At 44.5% G+C, this 24,108-nt stretch overlaps 1 protein-coding gene across 8 annotated transcripts in view; it reads left to right on the top strand.

Annotated features, from left to right (window-relative positions):
• The window catches only part of LOC106592044 (RAB11-binding protein RELCH homolog), a 137,949-nt gene that overhangs the window by 8,035 nt on the left and 105,806 nt on the right, over positions 1–24,108 (top strand). For 3 of the 8 annotated variants that reach the window (XR_006762723.1, XM_045710906.1, XM_045710907.1), the window contains exons 2-11: positions 12,977–13,066; positions 15,404–15,475; positions 15,612–15,664; positions 15,823–15,936; positions 16,028–16,210; positions 16,360–16,454; positions 16,768–17,034; positions 17,182–17,257; positions 17,424–17,519; positions 17,741–17,764. Coding sequence is in view for 7 of the 8 variants with exons in the window: in XM_045710906.1 (XP_045566862.1) it covers positions 12,977–13,066; positions 15,404–15,475; positions 15,612–15,664; positions 15,823–15,936; positions 16,028–16,210; positions 16,360–16,454; positions 16,768–17,034; positions 17,182–17,257; positions 17,424–17,519; positions 17,741–17,764 (1,070 nt within the window). In the remaining variant the exon portion in view is untranslated. The remainder of the gene's footprint in view (positions 1–12,976; positions 13,067–15,403; positions 15,476–15,611; positions 15,665–15,822; positions 15,937–16,027; positions 16,211–16,359; positions 16,455–16,767; positions 17,035–17,181; positions 17,258–17,423; positions 17,520–17,740; positions 17,765–24,108) is intronic. The other 5 variants (XM_045710909.1, XM_045710910.1, XM_045710908.1 and 2 more) reach the window with 4 other exon arrangements.

The raw sequence follows: 24,108 nt of genomic DNA, 5'->3' as shown, positions 1-24,108 counted from the left end.
CTCATGCCATTTGCACACACTGTATATAGACTTATATATATATATTTTTGTAATATGTATGTGTATATGTGTGTATGTGTATATATGTATATGTATGTGTTATTGACTGTACGCTTGTTTATTCCATGTGTAACTCTGTTGTTTGTGTCGCACTGCTTTGCTTTATCTTGCCCAGGTCGCAGTTGTAAATGAGAACTTGTTCTCAACTAGCCTACCTGGTTAAATAAAGGTGGGGGGGGAGAAATTGTTAAAAAAAATCCCCTTTGACATTATGGGGTATTGTGTGTAGGCCAGTGACAAAACATCTACATTTAATCCATTTTAAACTCAGGCTGTAACAACAAAATGTGGAAAAAGTCAAGGGGTGTGAATAATTTCTGAAGGCACTGTAGCTGTCTATAACCTGTCTGTGTAGCTGTCTATAACCTGTCTGTGTAGCTGTCTATAACCTGTCTGTGTAGCTGTCTATAACCTGTCTGTGTAGCTGTCTATAACCTGTCTGTGTAGCTGTCTATAACCTGTCTGTGTAGCTGTCTATAACCTGTCTGTGTAGCTGTCTATAACCTGTCGCTGTCTCTGCCTGTAGCGGCCTCTTGCTGTCTGTCTCTGTCTGTAGTGGCCTCTTGCTGTATTATAACTCCTCTCTGTGTCCCCTCGGCATGACAACGATAGAAGAGCATTACATAGAGTATAGGACCAGGATAATTCACATAGCCTACAGGTTGTAAATAATTCTGCCTAAAAGCTGAAGAGGAGAGTGGAGTAGATGGGTAGGAAGATAGTTGTCTCCTTCTGTGGTATTTGTCCCCTTCCCCCTTTTTATAGAATAGATTTGACACACACACACACACACACACACACACACACACACACACACACACACACACACACACACACACACACACACACACAATGGTATTCTGGCCCAAATTGACTACTTCTACAACAGCAAACTGAACATTCAACTGCCCCAAATCTTAGGGGCATGGGTTCTTTGACATTTTGCACCAATGAACACATGAATGCATCCTTAGTTCTGATCTGTATTCTGTGTCCTACTGTTTTAGCAACAATCAAGGCTGGTGACCTTGTTTCCATCTCGTTCTACTGATAAGAGCTACGATAAGAATAGAAGCCTGAGCTGTGTAAACATCATTTTCATTCTTGTTATGTGCCTCCCATTTTCTGTACTTAGTCCTACCCGATCTAACAAAACTGGATAGGTGAAAGCAGGGGTTCCACTATACAGCTTGCACCTGTACAGGCATGTGAGATCAGTGATTATTAGGCTGTCTTGGGAGGGAGGAAGTAAGGATGCTTGTCATGATACAAGTATTCCACCTCATGTAGCCTACTAGCCTCTATGTATAGCATTGTTCAGCTCATGGCTAAGCCTAGTTGCCTCGCTGGTTGCCGTGGAGCTGAAGGACTGAGGTATCCCAGGGGGCATCGCTTGTGTTATTTAAAAAAAAATTCTCTCTGCATGTTGGGAAGCAATTTGATTGGATTTCTAAAAATTTGATCTCTAAGGATGGGTGCGGCCTTGGATGAAGTTGCCCTCAGACACTGATCTATGGTCAGTTTAGCATTTCACCCCACAGTATTAAGGTTAGGATTTGGTGATTCTAGATCTGATCTTAAGCTGAACCTCGGCAAGACGGAGCTGCTCTTCCTCCCGGGGAAGGACTGCCCGTTCCATTATCTCGCCATCACGGTTGACAACTCCCTTGTGTCCTCCTCCCAGAGTGCTAAGAACCTTGGCGTGATCCTGGACAACACCCTGTCGTTCTCCACTAACATCAAGGCGGTGACCCGATCCTGTAGGTTCATGCTCTACAACATTCGCAGAGTACGACCCTGCCTCACACAGGAAGCGGCGCAGGTCCTAATCCAGGCACTTGTCATCTCCCGTCTAGATTACTGCAACTCGCTGTTGGCTGGGCTCCCTGCCTGTGCCATTAAACCCCTACAACATATCCAGAACGCCGCAGCCCGTCTGGTATTCAACCTTCCCAAGTTCTCTCACGTCACCCCGCTCTCTCCACTGGCTTCCAGTTGAAGCTCGCATCCGCTACAAGACCATGGTGATTGCCTACGGAGCTGTGAAGGGAACGGCACCTCCATACCTTCAGGCTCTGATCAGGCCCTACACCCAAACAAGGGCACTGCGTTCATCCACCTCTGGCCTGCTGGCCCCCCTACCTCTGAGGAAGCACAGTTCCCGCTCAGCCCAGTCAAAACTGTTCGCTGCTCTGGCACCCCAATGGTGGAACAAGCTCCCTCACGACGCCAGGACAGCGGAGTCAATCACCACCTTCCGGAGACACCTGAAACATCCTAGGATAGGATAAAGTAATCCTTCTAACCCCCCCCCTTAAAAGATTTAGATGCACTATTGTAAAGTGGTTGTTCCACTGGATAGCATAAGGTGAATGCACCAATTTGTAAGTCGCTCTGGATAAGAGCGTCTGCTAAATGACTTAAATGTAAATGATCTTAAGAACAGGATGCTGAGAGGAACTCTGCCTGTCCTCTATTGTGTTACCTCCTGTTTATCAGTGAAGTTGAGAAAAGACAGCGAGGGACAGCTTCAGGGTCTGCCCCTAGAGACAAAAGGCCTACACCCAGCCCAGGGGAGGGTTTCCTTGCCTTTGCTGCCTCTGCTCACACTTTCCAGGTTTCAAGCAGGCCTGTACAACTATAATGAGAGAGGAGTTTTAGGGCCCGTAAAAATATAGAAATAGTTTATTATGTTCTAACGTTGTGTATTAGCTGCTCCATTGGTGGCACGTCGTGTAGACCTAACGGAGGCGTCGAGCGCAGCCCTAACGGAGGCGTCGAGCGCAGCCCTAACGGAGGCGTCGAGCGCAGCCCTAACGGAGGCGTCGAGCGCAGCCCTAACGGAGGCGTCGAGCGCAGCCCTAACGGAGGCGTCGTGCGCAGCCCTAACGGAGGCGTCGGCCGCGCTAAGGGTCGAGCCGGGCGTCGGCGCGCCGGACGCGTGCGCAGCCCTAACGGAGGCGTCGTGCGCAGCCCTAACGGAGGCGTCGTGCGCAGCCCTAACGGAGGCGTCGTGCGCAGCCCTAACGGAGGTCAGAGTAAAGAAACTGTCTCATAGGCTGGGCATCAAAAGGGTCAGTTGTTGTTGTTGTTAGCACTATGATCTGGCTAGCTCTCTGTTACCACCACCCTGCTAATTTAACAGCCTTAGCAGCTAGCATGGTGCTCTGTTCACCTGCTGCAGCAGGCCACTGCACAACTCAACACCATAGCCCACTGAGCTGAAGCCTAAACATTAGGCCTAATTCCAGGAGTTAATACAAGTTCTCAGGTTAGGCTACTCATTGAGCAAGAGTAGCTGGACGAGCCCCTCCACTCATTTGCACAATGGTCCTCTCGCCCACTCTCCCTCTCTACCCAGCTCATTGTTTTCTCCTCAGTGGCTAGCTGATTAGCATCTCGCTACAATCTGCTTGCTCAACTCCCAGTTCAGTCAGAGACTAAGCTGCTAGCATTAGCGCTCTGTTTTAGCTAGCCATTCTGTTCGTTGAAAAGACTTAGCCAAGGCCTATCCTACTACCCTGCTCTCTTGGGTGCTAGGAACACGCAGTCAAGCACACACTTGCTCACTCAGAGCAAGAAGAACACACACGCACACTTAATAGGTTAGAAGAAATGACACACATAAATGCACACAGTAAGAATAAAAACACACACATATTTGCTGCAGGGCTGGGAGAGGCTGATTTAATCACACTGTGGGACATTTGGGTCTTCTCCACCTGTTTCTGTTCTGGCCTGTCTGGGCTCCTGCTCATAGCTCTGTGTGTGTGTACACACACATCTCAGTCTATAGGCCTGCACTGTCTGTACTTGATAATTCAGCCATCATGCTGTAGATCTATTCTATCATAATATTGACTGTGATTTACTGTTCTCCACCTCCCTGTCAGTAGGGCTGGCACAATTATTGTATCATGTAACCGACAATTACGGACAATAATCTTGAACTGATTGTAATAACCGTCTTAAAACATACATTTTAGGAGGAGGGAGGGATTCAACTTAATTTTCAAGTAGATAAAGTTTACCCAATAGCAGTTTTAAGTTTGACATGAATTGGGTAGAGTTGGTAATCATATTACGAGCAGATCGGCCCGGTCGGGAGGAGAACCTTCATTTCCAACAGTTCCCAGCGGTCAGAGCCATTCGTTTTGGAGCCAGGGGTGTCACCAGAGCTGTGTTGTGTGCATTAGGTATGTCGTAGCGAATTTTCAAAGATGCATTACAAGCTCAAAACTTATTTTCTTTAAATTAAAATGACAATTTATGACAATAACCGTGGCTGTTTTGCAGGACAGTTAATTGTTACCCAAAATTCCATAATCCTCAGTCAAATCAAACAAATTTTATTTGTCACATGCGCCGAATACAACACCTTACTGTGAAATGCTTACTTACAAGCCCTTGACCAACAATGCAGTTCAAGAAATACAGTGAAGAAAATATTTACTAAATAAACGGAAGTATAATAATAATCAAAAAGTAACACAAGAAAAGTACATAACAATAACGAGGCTACATACAGGGGGCACCGGTACCAAGTCAATGTGCAGGGGTACAGGTTAGTCCAGGTAATTTGTTAAGTGACTATGCATAGATGATAAACAACAAATGTTTTTAAACTGCTGCTAAGGGGGGGGGTCAATATAAATAGTTTGGGTGACCATTTGATTCATTGTTCAGCAGTCTTATGGCTGGCGGGTAGAAGCTGTTTTGGAGCCTTTTGGTCCTAAAGGGACCAAAAGGAGCCTTTTGGTCCTAGACTTGGCGCTCTGGTACTGCTTACCGTGCGGTATTAGAGAGAATAGTCTATGACCTGGGTAACTGGAGTCTTTGACAATTTTTTTGGGCCTTCCTCTGACACTGCCTGGTACAGTGAGGGGGAAAAAGTATTTGATCCCCTGCTGATTTTGTACATTTGTCAGTGGGCAAAGAAATGATCAGTCTATAATTTTAATGGTAGGTTTATTAGAACAGTGAGAGACAGAATAACAACAAAAAAATCCTGAAAAACGCATGTCAAAAATGTTATAAGTTGATTTGCATTTTAATGAAGGAAATAAGTATTTGACCCACTCTCAATCAGAAAGATTTCTGGCTCCCAGGTGTCTTTTATACAGGCAACGAGCTGAGATTAGGAGCACACTCTTAAAGGGAGTGCTCCTAATCTCAGTTTGTTACCTGTATAAAAGACACCTGTCCACAGAAGCAATCAATCAATCAATCAGATTCCAAAGTCTCCACCATGGCCAAGACCAAAGAGCTCTCCAAGGATGTCAGGGACAAGATTGTAGACCTACACAAGGCTGGAATGGGCTTCAAGACCATCGCCAAGCAGCTTGGTGAGAAGGTGACAACAGTTGGTGTGATTATTCGCAAATGGATGAAACACAAAAGAACTGTCAATCTCCCTCGGCCTGGGGCTCCATGCAAGATCTCACCTCGGAGTTGCAATGATCATGAGAACGGTGAGGAATCAGCCTAGAACTACACGGGAGGATCTTGTCAATGATCTCAAGGCAGCTGGGACCATAGTCACCAAGAAAACAATTGGTAACACACTACGCCGTGAAGGACTAAAATCCTGCAGCGCCCGCAAGGTCCCCCTGCTCAAGAAAGCACATATACATGCCCGTCTGAAGTTTGCCAATGAACATCTGAATGATTCAGAGGATAACTGGGTGAAAGTGTTGTGGTCAGATGAGACCAAAATGGAGCTCTTGGCATCAACTCAACTCGCCGTGTTTGGAGGAGGAGGAATGCTGCCTATGACCCCAAGACCACCATCCCCACCGTCAAACATGGAGGTGGAAACATTATGGTTTGGGGGTGTTTTTCTGCTAAGGGGACAGGATAACTTCAGTGCATCAAAGGGACGATGGACGGGGCCATATACCGTCGAATCTTGGGTGAGAACCTCCTTCCCTCAGCCAGGGCATTGAAAAGGGGTCGTGGATGGGTATTCCAGCATGACAATGACCCAAAACACACGGCCAAGGCAACAAAGAAGTGGCTCAAGAAGAAGCACATTAAGGTCCTGGAGTGGCCTAGCCAGTCTCCAGACCTTAATCCCATAGAAAATCTGTGAAGGGAGCTGAAGGTTCGAGTTGCCAAACGTCAGCCTCAAAACCTTAACCTGTTAGGGCTAGGGGGCAGCATTGACACGGCTGGATAAAAAACATACCCGATTTAATCTGGTTACCACTCCTACTCAGTAACTAGAATATGCATATACTTATTACATATGGATAGAAAACACCCTAAATTTTCTAAAACTGTTTGAATGGTGTCTGTGAGTATAACAGAACTCAAATGGCAGGTCAAAACCTGAGAGATTCCTTTACAGGAAGTGGCCTGTCTGACCATTTCTGGAACTTCTTTGCCATCTCTATCATTTACTAAGGATCTCTGCTCTAACGTGACACTTCCCACGTCTTCCATAGGCTCTCAGAGCCCGGGAAAAAAGAGAATGTCGTCATTCCAGCCCCAGGCTGAAACACATTATCGCCTTTCTCAAGTGGCCCATCAAGAGACACTAGCTTATGCGCGTGACCCCGACCGCCCCCGCCTTTGGGATTTTTTCCTCTGTTTGCCGAAAAGGAGATTCCCTGTCGGAATATTATCGCTTTTCTACGAGAAAAATGACGTAAAAATTGATTTTAAACAGCGGTTGACATGCTTCGACGTACGGCAATGGAATACTTTGAATTTTATTGTCAGGAATTGCGCCAAGCGCGCGACACTTCTTTACTATTTCGGATAGTGTCTGGAACGCATTCGAACAAAACGCCGCTATTCGGATATAACGATGGATTATTTTGGACCAAACCAACATTTGTTATTGAAGTAGACGTCCTGGGTGTGCATTCTGACGAAGACAACAAAAGGTAATGACATTTTTATAATAGTAAATATGATTATGGTGAGTGCTAAACTTGCCGGGTGTCTAAATAGCGAGCCCGTGATGCCTGGGCTATGTACTTAGAATATTGCAAAATGTGCTTTCACCAAAAAGCTATTTTAAAATCGGACATATCGAGTGCATAGAGGAGGTCTGTATCTATAATTCTTAAAATAATTGTTATGCTTTTTGTGAACGTTTATCGTGAGTAATTTAGTAAAATGTTAGCGAATTCCCCGTAAGTTTGCGGGGGTATGCTAGTTCTGAACGTCACATGCTAATGTAAAAAGCTGGTTTTTGATATAAATATGAACTTGATTGAACAAAACATGCATGTATTGTATAACATAATGTCCTAGGGTTGTCATCTGATGAAGATCATCAAAGGTGAGTGCTGCATTTAGCTGTCTTCTGGGTTTTGGTGACATTATATGCTGGCTTGAAAAATGGGTGTCTGATTATTTCTGGCTTGGTACTCTTCTGACATAATCTAATGTTTTGCTTTCGTTGTAAAGCCTTTTTGAAATCGGACAGTGTGGTTAGATTAACGAGAGTCTTATCTTTAAATGGCTGTAAAATAGTCATATGTTTGAGAAATTGAAGTAATAGGATTTTGAAGATTTTGAAAATCGCGCCACAGGCTGGCAGTGGCTGTTACGTAGGTGGGACGAATTCGTCCCGCCGGTCCCATAGAGGTTAATGACTTGGAGAAGATCTGCAAAGAGGAGTGGGACAAAATCCCTCCTGAGATGTGTTCAAACCTGGTGGCCAACTACAAGAAACGTCTGACCTCTGTGATTGCCAACAAGGGTTTTGCCACCAAGTACTAAGTCATGTTTTGCAGAGGGGTCAAATACTTATTTCCCTCGTTAAAATGCAAATAATTTTATAACATTGTTGACATGCGTTTTTCTGGATTTTTTGTTGTTGTTATTCTCTCACTGTTCCAATAAACCTACCATTAAAATTATAGACTGATCATTTCTTTGTCAGTGGGCAAACGTACAAAATCAGCAGGGGATCAAATACTTTTTTCCCTCACTGTATATCACTACACACTACTATATCACTACACACTACTCTATTGCTACCACTACTGTAGGTTCTGGATGTCAGGAAGCTTGGTCCCAGTGATGTACTGGGCCCTACGCACTACCCTCTGTAGCACCTTACGGTCAGATGCCGAGCAGTTGCCATACCAGGTGGTGATGCAACTGGTCAGGATGCTCACGATGGTACAGCTGTAGAACTTTTTGAGGATCTGGGGACCCATGCCAAATCTTTTCATTCTCCTGAGGACGGAAAGGTGTTGTCCTGCCCTCTTCACAACTGTCTTGGTGTGTTTGGACCATGATAGTTTGTTGGTGATATGGACACCAAGGAACTTAATTCTCAACCTGCTCCACTTCAGCCCCGTCTATGTTAATGAGGGCCTATCCAGCCTTCCTTTTCCTATAGTCCACTATCAGTTATTTTGTCTTGCTCACATTGAGGGAGAGGTTGTTGGCCTGGAACCACATTGCCAGGTCTCTGACCTCCTCCCTATAGGCTGTCTCATCAGTGTCGGTGATCAGGCCTACCACTGTTGTCGTCAGCAAACTTAATGATGGTGTTGGAGTTGTGCTTGGTGACGCAGTTGTGGGTGAACAGGGACTACAGGAGGGGCACGCACCCCTGAGGAGCCCCTGTGTTGAGGATCAGCGTGGCAGATGTGTTGCTGCCTTACCTTACCACCTGGCGGCGGCCCGTCAGGAAGTCCAGGATCCAGTTGTGGAGGGAGGTGTTTAGTGACAGGGTCCTTAGCTTAGTGATAAGCTTTGTGGGCACTATGGAGTTGAACGCTGAGCTGAAGTCACTGAATAGCATTCTCATATAGGTGTTCCTTTGTCCAGGTTGGAAAGGGCAGTGTAGATGCAATCTCTATTGCACTCATCTGTGGATCTGTTGGGGCGGTATGCAAATTTGAGTGGGTCTAGGGTTTCCGGCATGATGGTGTTGATGTGAGCCATCACCAGCCTTTCAAAGCACTTCATGGCTACCGACGTGAGTGCTACGGAGTGGTAATCATTTAGGCAGGTTACCTTCGCTTTCTTGGGTACAGGGTCTATGGTGGTCTGTTTGAAACATGTTGGTATAACAGACTCAGTCAGGGAGAGGTTGAAAATGTCAGTGAAGACACTTGCCAGTTGGTCCGCACATGCTTTGAGTACACGTCCCGGTAATCTGTCTGGCCGTGCGGCTTTGTGAATGTTGACCTGTTGTAAAGGTTTTGCTCACATCGGCTACGGAGACCCGATGTCTGGAACAGCTGGTGCTCTCATGCGTGCTTCAGTGTTGCTTGGCTCGAAGTGAGCATAAAAGGCATTTAGCTCGTCTGGTAGGCTCGCGTCACTGGGCGGCTCGTGGCTGTGCTTCCCTTTAGTCTATAATATTTTTCAAGCCATGCCACATCCGACGAGCGATTCAATCTTAGTCCTGTATTGGCGCTTTTCCTGTTTGATGGATCGTCTGAGAGCGTAGCAGTATTTCTTATAAGCATCCGGATTAGTGTCCCGCTCCTTTAAGGCGGCAGCTCTATTTTTTATTTAACCTTTATTTAGACAAGTCAGTTAAGAACACATTCTTATTTACAATGACGACCTACCAAAAGGCAAAAGGCCTCCTGCAGGGATGGGTGCTGGGATTAAAAATATAGGACAAAACACAAATCCTGACGAGAGACAACACTACATAACAGGAGACCTAAGATGACAACATAGCATGGCAGCAACACATGATAACAGCATGGCAGCAGCACAACATGGTAGCAGCACAAAAGTGTACAAACATTGTTGGGCACAGACAACAGCACAAAGGGCAAGAAGGTAGAGACAACAATACATCACGCAAAGCAGCCACAACTGTCAGAGTGTCCATGATAAGGTCTTTGAATGAAGAGATTGAGAATAAACTGTCCAGTTTGAGTGTTTGTTGCAGCTCGTTCCAGTCGCTAGCTGCAGCGAACTGAAAAGACGAGCGACCCAGGGATGTGTGTGCTTTGGGGATCTTTAACAGAATGTGACTGGGTGTTTGGTATGTAGAGGATGAGGGCTGCAGTAGATATCTCAGATAGGGGGGAGTGAGGCCTAAGAGGGTTTTTATAAATAAGCAACAACCAGTGGGTCTTGTGACGGGTATACAGAGATTACCAGTTTACAGAAGAGTATAGAGTGCAGTGATGTGTCCTATAGGGAGCATCTAGCCTTTGGCTCGGTGCGGATGTTGCCGGTAATCCATGGCTTCTGGTTGGGATATGTACATACGGTCACTGTGGGGATGACAGTCAGACACTTGTTGGGCCAGCCAGGTCTCTCTCGCTCCTTTGTGAAAGATCCTGTCATCCCCTACAGATTCCAGACATTCTGAGATCTGTCTGAAGCACCAGAGTGTCCTCCACACCCCCCAGCCAAATAGACACTGAGAATGTTGTTGCAATTAGCGTCCCACAACGTACTGCGCTCATTGATTGGGAGGGGGCATACTGGAAAGATGGGGCCATATGAAATCTCAGGCTGTCTGTTCTCAAACACAAGAGAGGACAATGTAAGCCATGGGCGCAGACCTGAGAACACACACACAAGAAAGGGTTCCAAACATGTTGGCAGTGAATGGACACTCTCTCACACACCCTCCCTTGGTAGTCACAGGACTGAGTGTGTGCTTTGTGTGGCCACAGATCTGACCGTGTGACTCATATTCATCACCTCCGGTTTGGTAAGTAGAGGAGGGGTAGGCCTTAAAGGCGTCCGCATGCTTCCCAGCTGAAACAGTTCGGAGCAGTTTGCATGTTAGGGCAACATTTAGTGACGTTTTGGACTTCGGCAAGGCTTTTTTCGACTGTTCAGGAACACAAGATTTTTTTCCCTCGATGCAAACCGAAGCCGGTAGCCGAAGTCTACTCCCCCTTGTCGGCGATTGGTCAACAGTAGGAATTCTTCAGTGAAGTGCCTGTTGTCATTCAACGAGAAATGACTCGTCCTCATGCAGATTTTTTCACTTGAAATACTGCACCAAACATCATAGTTAGATGTAAAATTGCGCCACTAAGATCTCTACAAAAATTTCAAAATTAATGACAGAGTTCTTGAATTATCTTAGATTAATTCAGACTATTTTGAGGAAGTGTATACTGGCTTCGGTGTCTCAAAATTGACAAATGGTACTATTGCCGCTTTTTTTTTTTTAGGTTTAACGCTTATTTCCTGTAATTTTACACATTTTGTCATGATGTGCAAAGAAAATGAAGCGGTTTTCAAGGAACTGTTCTTGCAATTCTATACATTTTGCTATGTCTAATGTGTATTCATTATTTTATTTTTTTACCCCCTTTTTCTACTGAATTTCGTGATATCCAATTGGTAGTTACAGTCTTGTCCCATCGCTGCAACTCCCTAATGGACTCTGGAGAGGCAAAGGTCAAGAGCCATGCATCCTCCGAAACACGACCCTGCCAAGCCGTGCTGCTTCTTGACACACTGCTCGCTTAACCCGGAAGCCAGCCTCACCAACGTGTCGGCGGAAACACCGTTCAGCTTGCAGGCGCCCGGCCCGCTACAAGGAGTCACTAGAGCGCGATGGGACAAGGAAATCCCGGCCGGCCAAACTCTCTCCTAACCCGGACGGTCACGAGCCCAGGTCTGTAGTGACGCCTCAAGCACTGCAATGCAGTGACTTAGACCGCTGTGCCACTCGGGAGGCCATTCATTTGATGGTGATTCTTTTTTTGCCATTAAAATATCTATGGGCAAAACCCCCCAAAATAAACACTAGTTGACTTGGGCTAGTTGATCTGGACATTTCTGACCAGTTATAAATAGCTCTCTAAGGTCTGCAATGACTGACCTGACAAGAGGAACTGATGATGTAATACCCCATTTAGAAATGACACCTTGTGCTTTCTACTATTACAAGTTTCAAGACTAAGTTTAAAGCCAGATTGAGTTCCTTGAAAAAAAAATAGATATACAGTGCATTTGGAAGGTGTTCAGATCCCTTCACTTTTTCCACATGTTGTTACGATACAGCCTTATTCTATTCTGTTCCCTCATCAATCTACACACAATACCCCATAAGGATAAAGCAAAAACAGGTTTTGCATTAACAATAAAAAAGTATTCTTACCCTTTGATTCTTATCACATTCTACATCTAGGCCTGAATATGTTTCTGAAACCAGAGGGGTATCCTACCAAGCAAGCTAGATCTAGTCAGGGTTTACTAAGGCTAACCAGCTTCAGTTCCAGCTCAGGCTTCATCCATACTACGACTGTGGATATTGCTCGTCTGCCTGCCGTTAACTCTAGCAGTCTTGTAACAGCAGAGTGCATGTCGCACCTGGCTATTCGAACGGTGAACTCTTCATTCAGACAATGCTGAAACATCAATCCATGGGCGAGTCAATGACACATTTTCATTTGTGCCGAAAACTTTTCTTTCATTATGATATTATGCAAATTCAGCAGGCTATGGTGTGAAAGTGCCGTCTTTATTTTATACCGTATCGTTAATGCTGTCATTGGTGTGCAATATTAATTTTTATTAAGTCATAGAAAAGGGTTGTATTGCGTGAAGTTTAAAATGATTCTGTCATTAGTGGAGTTAGCTGTGAGTTAGCCTGCGCCGGAGCAGGTTAGTTCTGAAGGATTTGTTGCCGTAGAAATGTACCTGGCTAAAAGGTGAGCTTCTTTTTATATGGCCGGTTATCTCAAGTTGAACTCAAAGTTGACTAAAGTTACCTCGCTAACTCCTCAAACCTGCTTGCTAGGATACCCCTCAGGATGATGTATAACCCAGAAAACAAACCGGTTTGGGTGTTGTCTACCCCCATGTCCTCTCCTGTCCACTCTCCACATATAGTGTTTTGTTATCTTGTCTGTTGTGATTTCTCCCAGGGTGATGTGGTGAATACTGTAATGATCACTATATGAATGGGTTGATTGATTTGATTGCTTTCTCTGTGCCTTTCCCCTGCCAGACCGAGCGGGCAGCATCAGCACGTTGGACTCTCTGGACTTCGCCCGTTACTCTGACGACGGGAACCGGGAGTCGGACGAGAGGGTGGCAGGTAAGACAAGCTGTACCTGTCCTGACCGGGCAGAGATCGAGAGACGGACATGAAGAAGGAGAGACAAAACAGAAAAGAGCAGGGGAAGGGATAGAAATATAGACAGCAGAGTATACTGGACCTTTCCTTATCCTTTATGATGTCACGGTATAACTACAGCCCTTTATGATGTCACGGTATAACTACAGCCCTTTATGATGTCACGGTATAACTACAGCCCTTTATGATGTCACGGTATAACTACAGCACTTTATGATGTCACGGTATAACTACAGCCCTTTATGATGTCACGGTATAACTACAGCCCTTTATGATGTCTCGGTGTAACTACAGCCCTTTATGTTGTTAGTGTAAATCCAGCCTTTTATGATGTCATAGTAGCACTCCAGCCCTTTATGATGTCACAGTGCACACCCAGCCCTTTATGTCACAGTAGAACTCCAGCCATTTATGACATCATAGTAGTACTCCAGCCGTGTATGATGTGGCATCATAAGGCCACACCAGCCCAGTAGAGCTCACTGAGGATGACATCACTATGGTTCCATTCCAGATTTACGTACCCATTCAAATATTCCTGTTAATAACCTACATAGCCTTCCATGTCTAGTCAGGCTACAGCGTTAGATTTACCTCCATGTTCTTCTTATTAAAGCAGTAAATGTAATTGAAACCGTGTTGTTTTCTCTCACAGGAGCTGTCGATGGATGTTGTAAAATTCACACTTTTTTTCCTGAGCTTTTCTCATGACCCCACCAGCTAATCTTCGCTGAATACGTTAAAGGTCAGAGAGGACGAACAGACTACGTTAGATCAGAGAGGACGAACTGACTACGTTAAAGATCAGAGAGGACGAACAGAATACGTTAAAGATCAGAGAGGATGAACAGAATACGTTAAAGATCAGAGAGGATGAACAGACTACGTTAAAGATCAGAGAGGATGAACAGACTACGTTAAAGATCTAATTGTTTTTATGTGGCTGATAACAGCACCATGAGCTCCACATCTAAACTCATCTCTTTATGTGAGTTATAATTGGCCTGTTATATTTCCTTTTCTGAATGCCAAATGTCAATTCCAACCCCTTAGCTTTGTAAGACAAGAGTTCTGGAGGATTCTCCAGTAACCATGCAGCAGAGCAAGCCTGTGGTCCCTTCTTCACAACCACAGACCCTCTACTCCTCCACCCCTGCCCTCCCTCCCTCCATCCCTCCCTCCCTGTGATTCGGCATCTCCCCCCCCTAAACCTCCCTCTCCATCCCTCGTCCCAACATGTCTCCCCCAGCTGTCTGATTCTGGGGATTTTGGCTGTTATGATCCAACCCCGTCCCAGTGGCTCCAATACTGGACAACACTCCTCTAGGCTAGCTGCTTTCTTCTTTCTTCCTTTTTATTTTTTACTTCTTCACTTTTGTTCTTCATTTTGTTTCCGTTTTGTTGCATCCTGTGCGCTTTTGATCAGCAGTGGGAAGTATTGTCTGGACCGCTTCCTGTTGAACTGGGACAGACTTGACCTTCTGAAGCGGCAGATCTTTGGTGCACAGTCATGCAACATGTCCTCTCTGGTCTCATTGCTTCTCTTCCACCCGTGTGGATTTCTTCGTGTCTAAAGACAAACTTGAACTGGGAAATGACTTGAGGTTTTAGACCCCTCTCAATGTAGCATATGTAAATACAATTCATTTACATGTATTTTTCTCCTGTAAGTATTGTTAATGCATAGGGTAATTACCGGTTATAGTATCCACTCCCATGCATAGGCCTAATATTATATCTTATTAAAACAGAAATGATTTGACCAACCGCAATGCTAGAAGCGCCACTCCAAACTCACTTTTTTATCTATTGATTGTAAAATCCCTGGTCAGACAGCTATTAGCATATTATATAGTCTGCATCCCAATAGAGAAGAGTGGTTTCCTCTCCCTGTCTCACGATAGGTGAAAGTAGATTCCCAGAAGGTGTCCTCCTTGTTGCTTTCACCTGTCCTGTGTATTCAGATCAGTGCAGATGAAGTAAAGGAGATGAGGAGAGGAAGTCTCTCTAGACTATTGGGATGCAGCCTTAGACACTCGTATAGATTGAAGGACTCTCCGTTAGTCAGCTATCCCAGGATCCTCTGCTGCATGCGTTCATTAGACCCCATAGTTTGTCTCCTGGTTTTATTTTTATCAATCTCTTTATTTATTTTTTGCCTCAGCTTCTTACAATACCTGTTGTTCTTTTGGTCATATTTTTGTTCGATTTTTCATGGCCATCTTTTTGTTTGTTTGTTCCTGCTCCTTGGTTGGATGCACTTCCTTCCTGTGTGTTGTGATGTCACTTCCTGTCCAGTGCTGGAGTTTAAGCTACGGAAAGCCAAGGAGACCATTCAGGCTCTACGCGCCAACTTGACTCAGGCAGCAGGTGGCGTACTTAACACTTCTACTCCTCCATGTCATCCCTCTCTCCATCTCTCCCTTTTTATGGAGCTTCTCTCTAGCTCCTCCCCTCTTTCACTGGGGTGGAAGGGTTCATCTGTTCTGTTGCTTTGTCTTTCTAGAGAGCGACACTCAGGAGAGAAACAAGAACTACAAATCAAATCCTGAGATTCAGGTAGGCCGGACTCTCTCCTACACGTTGTTAGTAACTGTATGAAGTGCAGTTGTGGAGTACCACTGCAGCGAATACACAATGTATCTTCAAAATTACAGTTTATTGAAAAACTTGACTTTTCGGTTTGATTGATATTTCATCTGTCTCTATACTCTTAGGAACTTATCCGCCCACTGGAGAAGCGAGCCTTAAATTTTCTTGTGAATGAATATTTATTAAAGAATGAGTACAAACTGTCGGCCATCACATTCTCTGATGAAAATGATGACCAGGTAATGTTTGATTTGTCACTCAAGTATTTAATGTGCCATAAGGCTGTATACAGTATATAAACATATCATCCCATCTTGTATGGTCGTTCAGGACTTTGAGTTGTGGGACGACGTGGGCCTGAACATTCCGAAGCCTCCCGACCTATTACAGATCTACAGGAACTGTGGCTCCGCCCTTCCGTCGCCGCGGGATACAGTGGATGTATCCGTGGGGGTGGAGTCAGGCGAGCTCACTGGGAACTACATTGTCCAGAAACCTGATCTCTTGCACCAGGTAGGAGAGCGAGAGAGAGAGCTCTGCAGTGACATGAAAACTAAACAATCCACTCAGACTGATTTAGTCTACACACCTTCTCTCCATTCACAATGTTTACTCAAATCCTCCTCTGTCTGTCTCTCTCTCTCTCTCTGTCTCTCTTTCAGCAGCAGACAGAGGTGGTTGAGGAGTTAGAGTATCAGATCAGTCTACTGAACGAGGAGAAACAGAGTCTGGCTGACCAGATCAAGAAACTACAGAGGTGTGTGTTGAGAGAGGATGGGGTAATGGCTCTACACTCCACCCTATGTGGTCACAGGTAGATGCTTGATTTGAAAATGTCTCTGCCACAGCATGTGACCTTTATCCCTTGAACTTTGAACTGGCAGTGGGTTAACTGCCTTGTTCAGGGGCAGAACGACAGATTTTTACCTTGTCAGCTCGGGGATTCGATCTAGCAACCTTTCGGTTACTGGCCCAACGCTCTAACCACTAGGCTACCTGCCGCTCCTATTCAGGAGGCTGCAATCCTTATAACTTTACAGCTATTCTGATTTATTTTCTCTCTCCTCCAGTGAGATCCAAAGCCTGAGAAGGACAGTGTCCCCCCTTCCTCCTGACCAGGGCTCACATCTCAACTCCCACTCCTCCTCGTCCACACCTCCCCGGCCCCCCCTGGACAACGGTCAGTACCTGGACATCAGGAGAGCCTCGGAACCTGACAAGCCCCACACTGAGAGCAACCCCCCCACTCAGACCGTCACTTCCCCTACACACACCTCTACACAACCCCATGCCAAGCTAAAGTGCAGAGGGACGGTGGTGTTGGACCAGCCCAACAGGTTAGTCTGAAGATTGTGTAGTTTCTCAGTGTGACCTGTAGATGGAGCCAGTGGCCTGTAATAAACAGTCAGATTCTATTTCTCTTGACTGGAATGCGCTTGATTCCTGTTCACTCTCTCGTCTTTTCGCCTTGTGTTCATTGACAGGAAGTTGTCACCAGCGTTCCAGCAGGCCCTGTTGTCCTTTTGTAAGATGTCAGCTGACAGTCGTCTGGGGGCAGAGGTCAGAGGTCACCCCTAATCAGACACATGACCATAGTGTCAGCTTTTTATGTCTAAGAGTATAGTATACTACTATTGAAACCATTGAAATATATAGTCCTTAGAGCAGTGAAATATCAAAATGTGTATTTCGCTCTTTAATATTAGCCTTCTCTCCCCCCGCTTAGGTGTCGAGGATAGCAGACAATGAGGAGAGTGTGATGCTGATGTTGGGTCGCTGTCTCCCTCACATCGTCCCCAATGTCCTCCTGGCCAAACGAGAGGTACCTCCCTCTCTCATCTCCCCCCTCCTCCCCCATCCTCCCATCAACACGGGCTTCTTTCTGTTTTTAGTTTGGAATTCAATGTCTGTCTCCACTGTTTTTCACAAATTCTCATCTCTCCTTCCCCTCTCTTCCACTTTTTTGTCCTCTTGCTTTCTCTTTTGTCTTTCTTTCACTCTCTCATTCATTGTCTCGCTCTGTGCATGCCTTTCTGCTCCTAGAGAATGGTTGCACACCTGTGCCAGGTGAGTTGGACATGCCCACATCTGCATGACCAGACCTCACATCCAGGTGTAACACAGGCCCACGCCACTGGCTACAAACACACATCAGTCTCATCTGATTGGCTAGTTACTAAAACTTGAGCAGGACAAAGCTATGCTAGTGTTTTTATAATGTATGAAAAAGCTAAAGATTTTTTTATTTGTTTTATTTTTATTTAACCTTTATTTAACTAGATAAGTTAAGAACAAATTCTTATTTACAATGATGGCCTAGGAACAGTGGCTTAACTGCCTTGTTCAGGGGCAGAACGACAGATTTTTACCTTGTCAAGTCGGGGATTCGACCTTTCGGTTACTAGTCCAACGCTCTAACCACTAGGCTACCTGGCGTTAGGGGTAATGGCTAGTTTCAGTAATAAAGATTGCATATGTAGTTGTGGCTTGTGTGTATAGGGTAAAGGGATCAATCGAACTCTACCAAAACAATGGAAACGCCATTGTAATGCCCGTGGGGAATAGATCCAGAACCTCCCGCAGCAAAATGGTCCTACATTTAGGCTATTGTTTATGTGTATTTCACACTATGTTGAGGTAAATATCAGAGTATAATGTTATGGATGTCAGCCCCTTGACATGTTCATGACATCATCACCAATCAACTGCATTACACTTTAAAAAAAGACTCCAATTTCCACCACCGAAAAAGCGGCAATAATAATATTTTTCCATTTTGATGTGCAGTAGCCAGTATACACTTCCTCAAAATAGTCAGAATTAATCTAAGATAAATCTGTCATTCGTTTTTACGTTTTTGCAGAGGAGATCTTAGTCGTGTAATTTTCAATTTTAAGATGTTTGGTGCGGTATTTCTCAAAGAAGAAATGTGCATGAAAATGAGTCTTGAATGACGACAGACTTTATTGAATAATCCCTACTGTTGACCAATCACTGACGAATGGGCGCGGACTTCGGCTCTGAACTTTAGCTTGCCTCCAGAAATTTTTTTTGTGCCCAAACAGCCCAAAAAAATTCACCGATGTCCAAAATGTCATCATAATATACAGTTGAAGTCGGAAGTTTACGTACACTTAGGTTGGAGTCATTAAAACTCGTTTTTCAACCACTCCACAAATTTCTTGTTAACAAACTATAGTTTTGGCAAGTCGGTTAGGACATCTACTTTGTGCATGACACAAGTAATTTTTCCAGTAATTTTTTACAGAGATTATTTCACTTATAATTCATTGTATCACAATTCCAGTAGGTCAGAAGTTTACATACACTAAGTTGACCGTGCCTTTAAACAGCTTGGAAAATTCCAGAAAATTATGTCATGGCTTTAGAAGCTTCTGATAGGCTAATTGACGTCATTTGAGTCAATTGGAGGTATACCTGAGGATGTATTTCAAGGCCTACCTTCAAACTCGGTGCCTCTTTGCTTGACATCATGGGAAAATCAAAAGAAATCAGTCAAGACCTCAGAAAAAAAGTTGTAGACCTCCATAAGTCTGGTTCATCCTTGGGAGCAATTTCCAAACGCCTGAAGGTACCACATTCATCTGTACAAACAATAGTATGCAAGTATAAACACCATGGGACCACGCAGCCATCAAACCGCTCTGTCTCCTAGAGATGAACGTACTTTGGTGCGAAAAGTGCAAATCAATCCCAGAACAACAGCAAAGGACCTTGTGAATATGCTGGAGGAAACAGGTACAAAAGTATCTATAGCCACAGTAAAACGAGTCCTATATCGACATAACCTGAAAGGCCCGCTCAGCAAGGAAGAAGCCACTGCTCCAAAACTGCCATAAAAATGCCAGACTATGGTTTGCAACTGCACATGGGGACAAAGATCGTACTTTTTGGAGAAATGTCCTCTGGTCTGATGAAACTGTTTGGCCATAATGACCATCGTTATGTTTGGAGGAAAAAGGGGGATGCTTGCAAGCCGAAGAACACCATCGCACACGTGAAGGACAGGGGTGGCATCATCATGTTGTGAGGATGCTTTGCTGCAGGAGGGACTGGTGCACTTCACAAATAGATGGCATCATGAGGTAGAAAAATGATGTAGATGTATTGAAGCAACATCTCAAGACATCAGTCAGGGAGTTAAAGCTTGGTCGCAAATGGGTCTTCCAAATGGACAATGACCCCAAGCATACTTCCAAAGTTGTGGCAAAATGGCTTAAGGACAACAAAGTCAAGGTATTGGAGTGGCCATCACAAAGCCCTGACCTCAATCCCATAGAAAATATGTGGGCAGATCTGAAAAAGCGTGTGCGAGCAAGGAGGCCTACAAACCTGACTCAGTTACACCAGCTCTGTCTGGAGGAATGGGCCAAAATTCACCCAACTTATTGTGGGAAGCTTGTTGAAGGCTACCTGAAACATTTGAACCAAATTAAACATTTTTAAAGGCAATGCTACCAAATACTAATTGAGTGTATGTAAACTTCTGACCCACTGGGAATGTGATAAAAGAATTAAAAGCTGAAATAAATAATTCTCTCTTCTACATCTTTCTGACATCTCACAGTCTTAAAATAAAGTGGTGATCCTAACTGACCTAAAACAGGGATTGTTACTAGGATTAAATGTCAGAAATTGTGAAAAACTGAGTTTAAATGTATTTGGCTAAGGTGTATGTAAACTTCCGAACTCTACTAAACCGTTTCGTCTGGGAGCATGTGGACGCCTTTAGTCTATTGATTGTTGAAGTCAGCTATGGTTCAACTTCATCTATGAGATTGTGGTTTTTGAGTTTGTGTGTGACACTGTGGTGTGTGTGTGTCACTGTGGTGTGTGTGTGTGTGTGACACTGTGGTGTGTGTGTGTGTGTGTGACACTGTGGTGTGTGTGTGACACTGTGGTGTGTGTGTGTGTGACACTGTGGTGTGTGTGTGTGTGACACTGTGGTGTGTGTGTGTGTGACACTGTGGTGTGTGTGTGTGTGTGTGACACTGTGGTGTGTGTGTGTGTGTGTGACACTGTGGTGTGTGTGTGTGTGTGTGACACTGTGGTGTGTGTGTGTGTGTGTGTGTGTGTGACACTGTGGTGTGTGTGTGTGACACTGTGGTGTGTGTGTGTGACACTGTGGTGTGTGTGTGTGTGTGTGACACTGTGGTGTGTGTGTGTGTGTGACACTGTGGTGTGTGTGTGACACTGTGGTGCGTGTGTGACACTGTGGTGTGTGTGTGTGACACTGTGGTGCGTGTGACACTGGTGTGTCAGGGCCTTCCCTGTGGCTCAGTTGGTAGAGCATGGTGTTTGCAACGCCAGCACGGTGTGTGCAACGCCAGGGTTGTGGGTTCGATTCCCACGGGGGGCCAGTAGAAAAAATAAATACAAATTAAAAAATGTATGAAATGTATGCATTCACTACTGTAAGTCGCTCTGGATAAGAGCATCTGCTGAATGACTAAAATGTCAAAAAAATGTGTGCGTGTGTGACACTATGGTGTGTGTATGTGTGAGATTGTGGTGTGTGTGAATGAGTGGTTGGTAGAGTCAGGTGGGCTCACCACGTAGTCCATGTGATTTGCATATCACAGTTATTCTTTTAATGATCTACTGACAGTTAGGAAGAATCTGGCTTCCCACCAAAAATCTAGGAAAAACAAGGTGAAGAAAAGAGAGCTTGTTCTGCCTCGGTGGCAGGAGGTATGGACTTTGTTCTGTGTCAGTTAGACAGCCAGAATCAACACACACACACACCTTTGTGCTCCTACTGTTTGTAGGCCTCCCACTGGCACCTCAAAAACACACCTTTAAGTTGTACACTCCACACCATGGACACGTGACTAGGAACAAAAGACGTTTGACTTTGATGACTGACTGAATTAGTGTAACATTAGAAATCTGCCAGCCACCTGTCTTCTTTACTGTCAATACTCATACATCATAATGGACTTATGGCAGACAGACCAAGCTGAAAGATACTCCCCAATACCTGTATGGTCTTCATGGAACCAGATACTCCTCAATACCTGTATGGTCTTCATGGAACCAGATACTCCTCAATACCTGTATGGTCTTCATGGAACCAGATACTCCCCAATACCTGTATGGTCTTCATGGAACCAGATACTCCCCAATACCTGTATGGTCTTCATGGAACCAGATACTGACCAATACCTGTATGGTCTTCATGGAACCAGATACTGATCAATACCTGTATGGTCTTCATGGAACAAGATACTGACCAATACCTGTATGGTCTTCATGGAACAAGATACTCCCCAATACCTGTATGGTCTTCATGGAACAAGATACTCCTCAATACCTGTATGGTCTTCATGGAACCAGATACTCCTCAATACCTGTATGGTCTTCATGAGAACCAGATACTGATCAATACCTGTATGGTCTTCATGAGAACCAGATACTGACCAATACCTGTATGGTCTTCATGAGAACCAGATACTGACCAATACCTGTATGGTCTTCATGGAACCAGATACTCCTCAATACCTGTATGGTCTTCATGAGAACCAGATACTGACCAATACCTGTATGGTCTTCATGGGAACCAGATACTCCTCAATACCTGTATGGTCTTCATGGAACCAGAGACTGACCAATACCTGTATGGTCTTCATGGAACCAGATACTCCTCAATACCTGTATGGTCTTCATGGAATCAGATACTCCTCAATACCTGTATGGTTTTCATAAGAACCAGATACTCCTCAATACCTGTATGGTTTTCATAAGAACAAGATACTCCTCAATACCTGTATGGTTTTCATAAGAACAAGATACTCCTCAATACCTGTATGGTTTTCATAAGAACAAGATACTCCTCAATACCTGTATGGTTTTCATAAGAACAAGATACTCCTCAATACCTGTATGGTTTTCATAAGAACAAGATACTCCTCAATACCTGTATGGTTTTCATAAGAACAAGATACTCCTCAATACCTGTATGGTTTTCATAAGAACAAGATACTCCTCAATACCTGTATGGTTTTCATAAGAACAAGATACTCCTCAATACCTGTATGGTTTTCATAAGAACAAGATACTCCTCAATACCTGTATGGTCTTCATGGAACCAGATACACCTCAATACCTGTATGGTCTTCATGGAACCAGATACTGACCAATACCTGTGTGGTCTTCATGGAACCAGGACCATGAATAGTCAACAGTCCCACTTCCCATTTTTGAGTGCCTTGCTCAAGGGCAACTGGGCTGCATCTCAAATCACGTTATTATTGGTCACATACACATGGTTAGCAGATGTTATTGGTCACATACACATGGTTAGCAGATGTTAATGGTCACATACACATGGTTAGCAGATGTTAATGCAAGTGTAGTGAAATGCTTGTGCTTCTAGTTCCCTACAGTGCAGTAATATCTAACAATTCCCCAACTACCTAATGCACACACATCTAAAGGGGTGAATGAGAATATGTACATGAAAGTATATGGATGAGCGATGGCCGAGCGACATAGGCAAGGTGCAATACATGGTATGAAATACAGTATATACATGTGATATGAGTAATATTAACATTATTAAAGTGACTAGGCTGCATCTCAATAGTCTAAAATGACTTAATTTGCACTGAACATGGTGTCACTCTGCGATAGGTCGTAGTTGGCCACCCCTGGTTTAAACATGTTACCATGGTGTCACTCTGCAATAGGTCCTAGTTAGCCACCCTTGGTCTGAACATGGTGTCACTCTGCAATAGGTCCTAGTTGGTTACCCCTGGTCTAAACATGTTACCATGGTGTCACTCTGCAATTGGTTGTCGTTGGTCACCCCTGGTCTAAACATGTTACCATGGAGTCAGTCTGCAATAGGTTGTAGTTGGTCATCCCTGGTCTAAACATGTTACCATGGTGTCACTCTGCAATAGGTCCTAGTTGGCCACCTCTGGTCTAAACATCTTATCATGGTGTCACTCTGCAATAGCTCCTAGTTGGCCACTCCTGGTCTAAACATGTTACCATGGTGTCACTCTGATATAGCTCCTAGTTGGCCACCCCTGGTCTAAATATAGGGTAGGGTTCACTGGTTCTGGAATAGAACAAGGTTGAACTGGGGAAAGGGATAATTGTCAGTTGCACAACTGAATGCATTCAACCGAAATGTGTCTTCCACATTTTACCCAACCCCCCAGTGGGCTGCCTTAATCGTCGTCCGAGGAGAAGTTGTTGTGGGGGTTAACTGTTTTGTTCAATTTGAAATTCAAATGTACATTTTCTCTTAACAGTTGGTGAACACACAACAGTTGTTAATCCGTCTCTGGGGGTTGTGTTGAGTGTGAAGCACATCATATATATATGTATTTGAACGAAGGACAGTTGTACTCAGCATCTACAGACATCCAGCGTATGCTGAG

Source organism: Salmo salar, chromosome ssa29 (assembly GCF_905237065.1).
Source record: "Salmo salar chromosome ssa29, Ssal_v3.1, whole genome shotgun sequence".
Classification (NCBI taxonomy): Eukaryota; Metazoa; Chordata; class Actinopteri; order Salmoniformes; family Salmonidae; genus Salmo; species Salmo salar.
The sequence above is the reverse complement of the archived record's forward strand: the minus strand, read 5'-3'. Positions and strand labels throughout refer to the sequence as shown.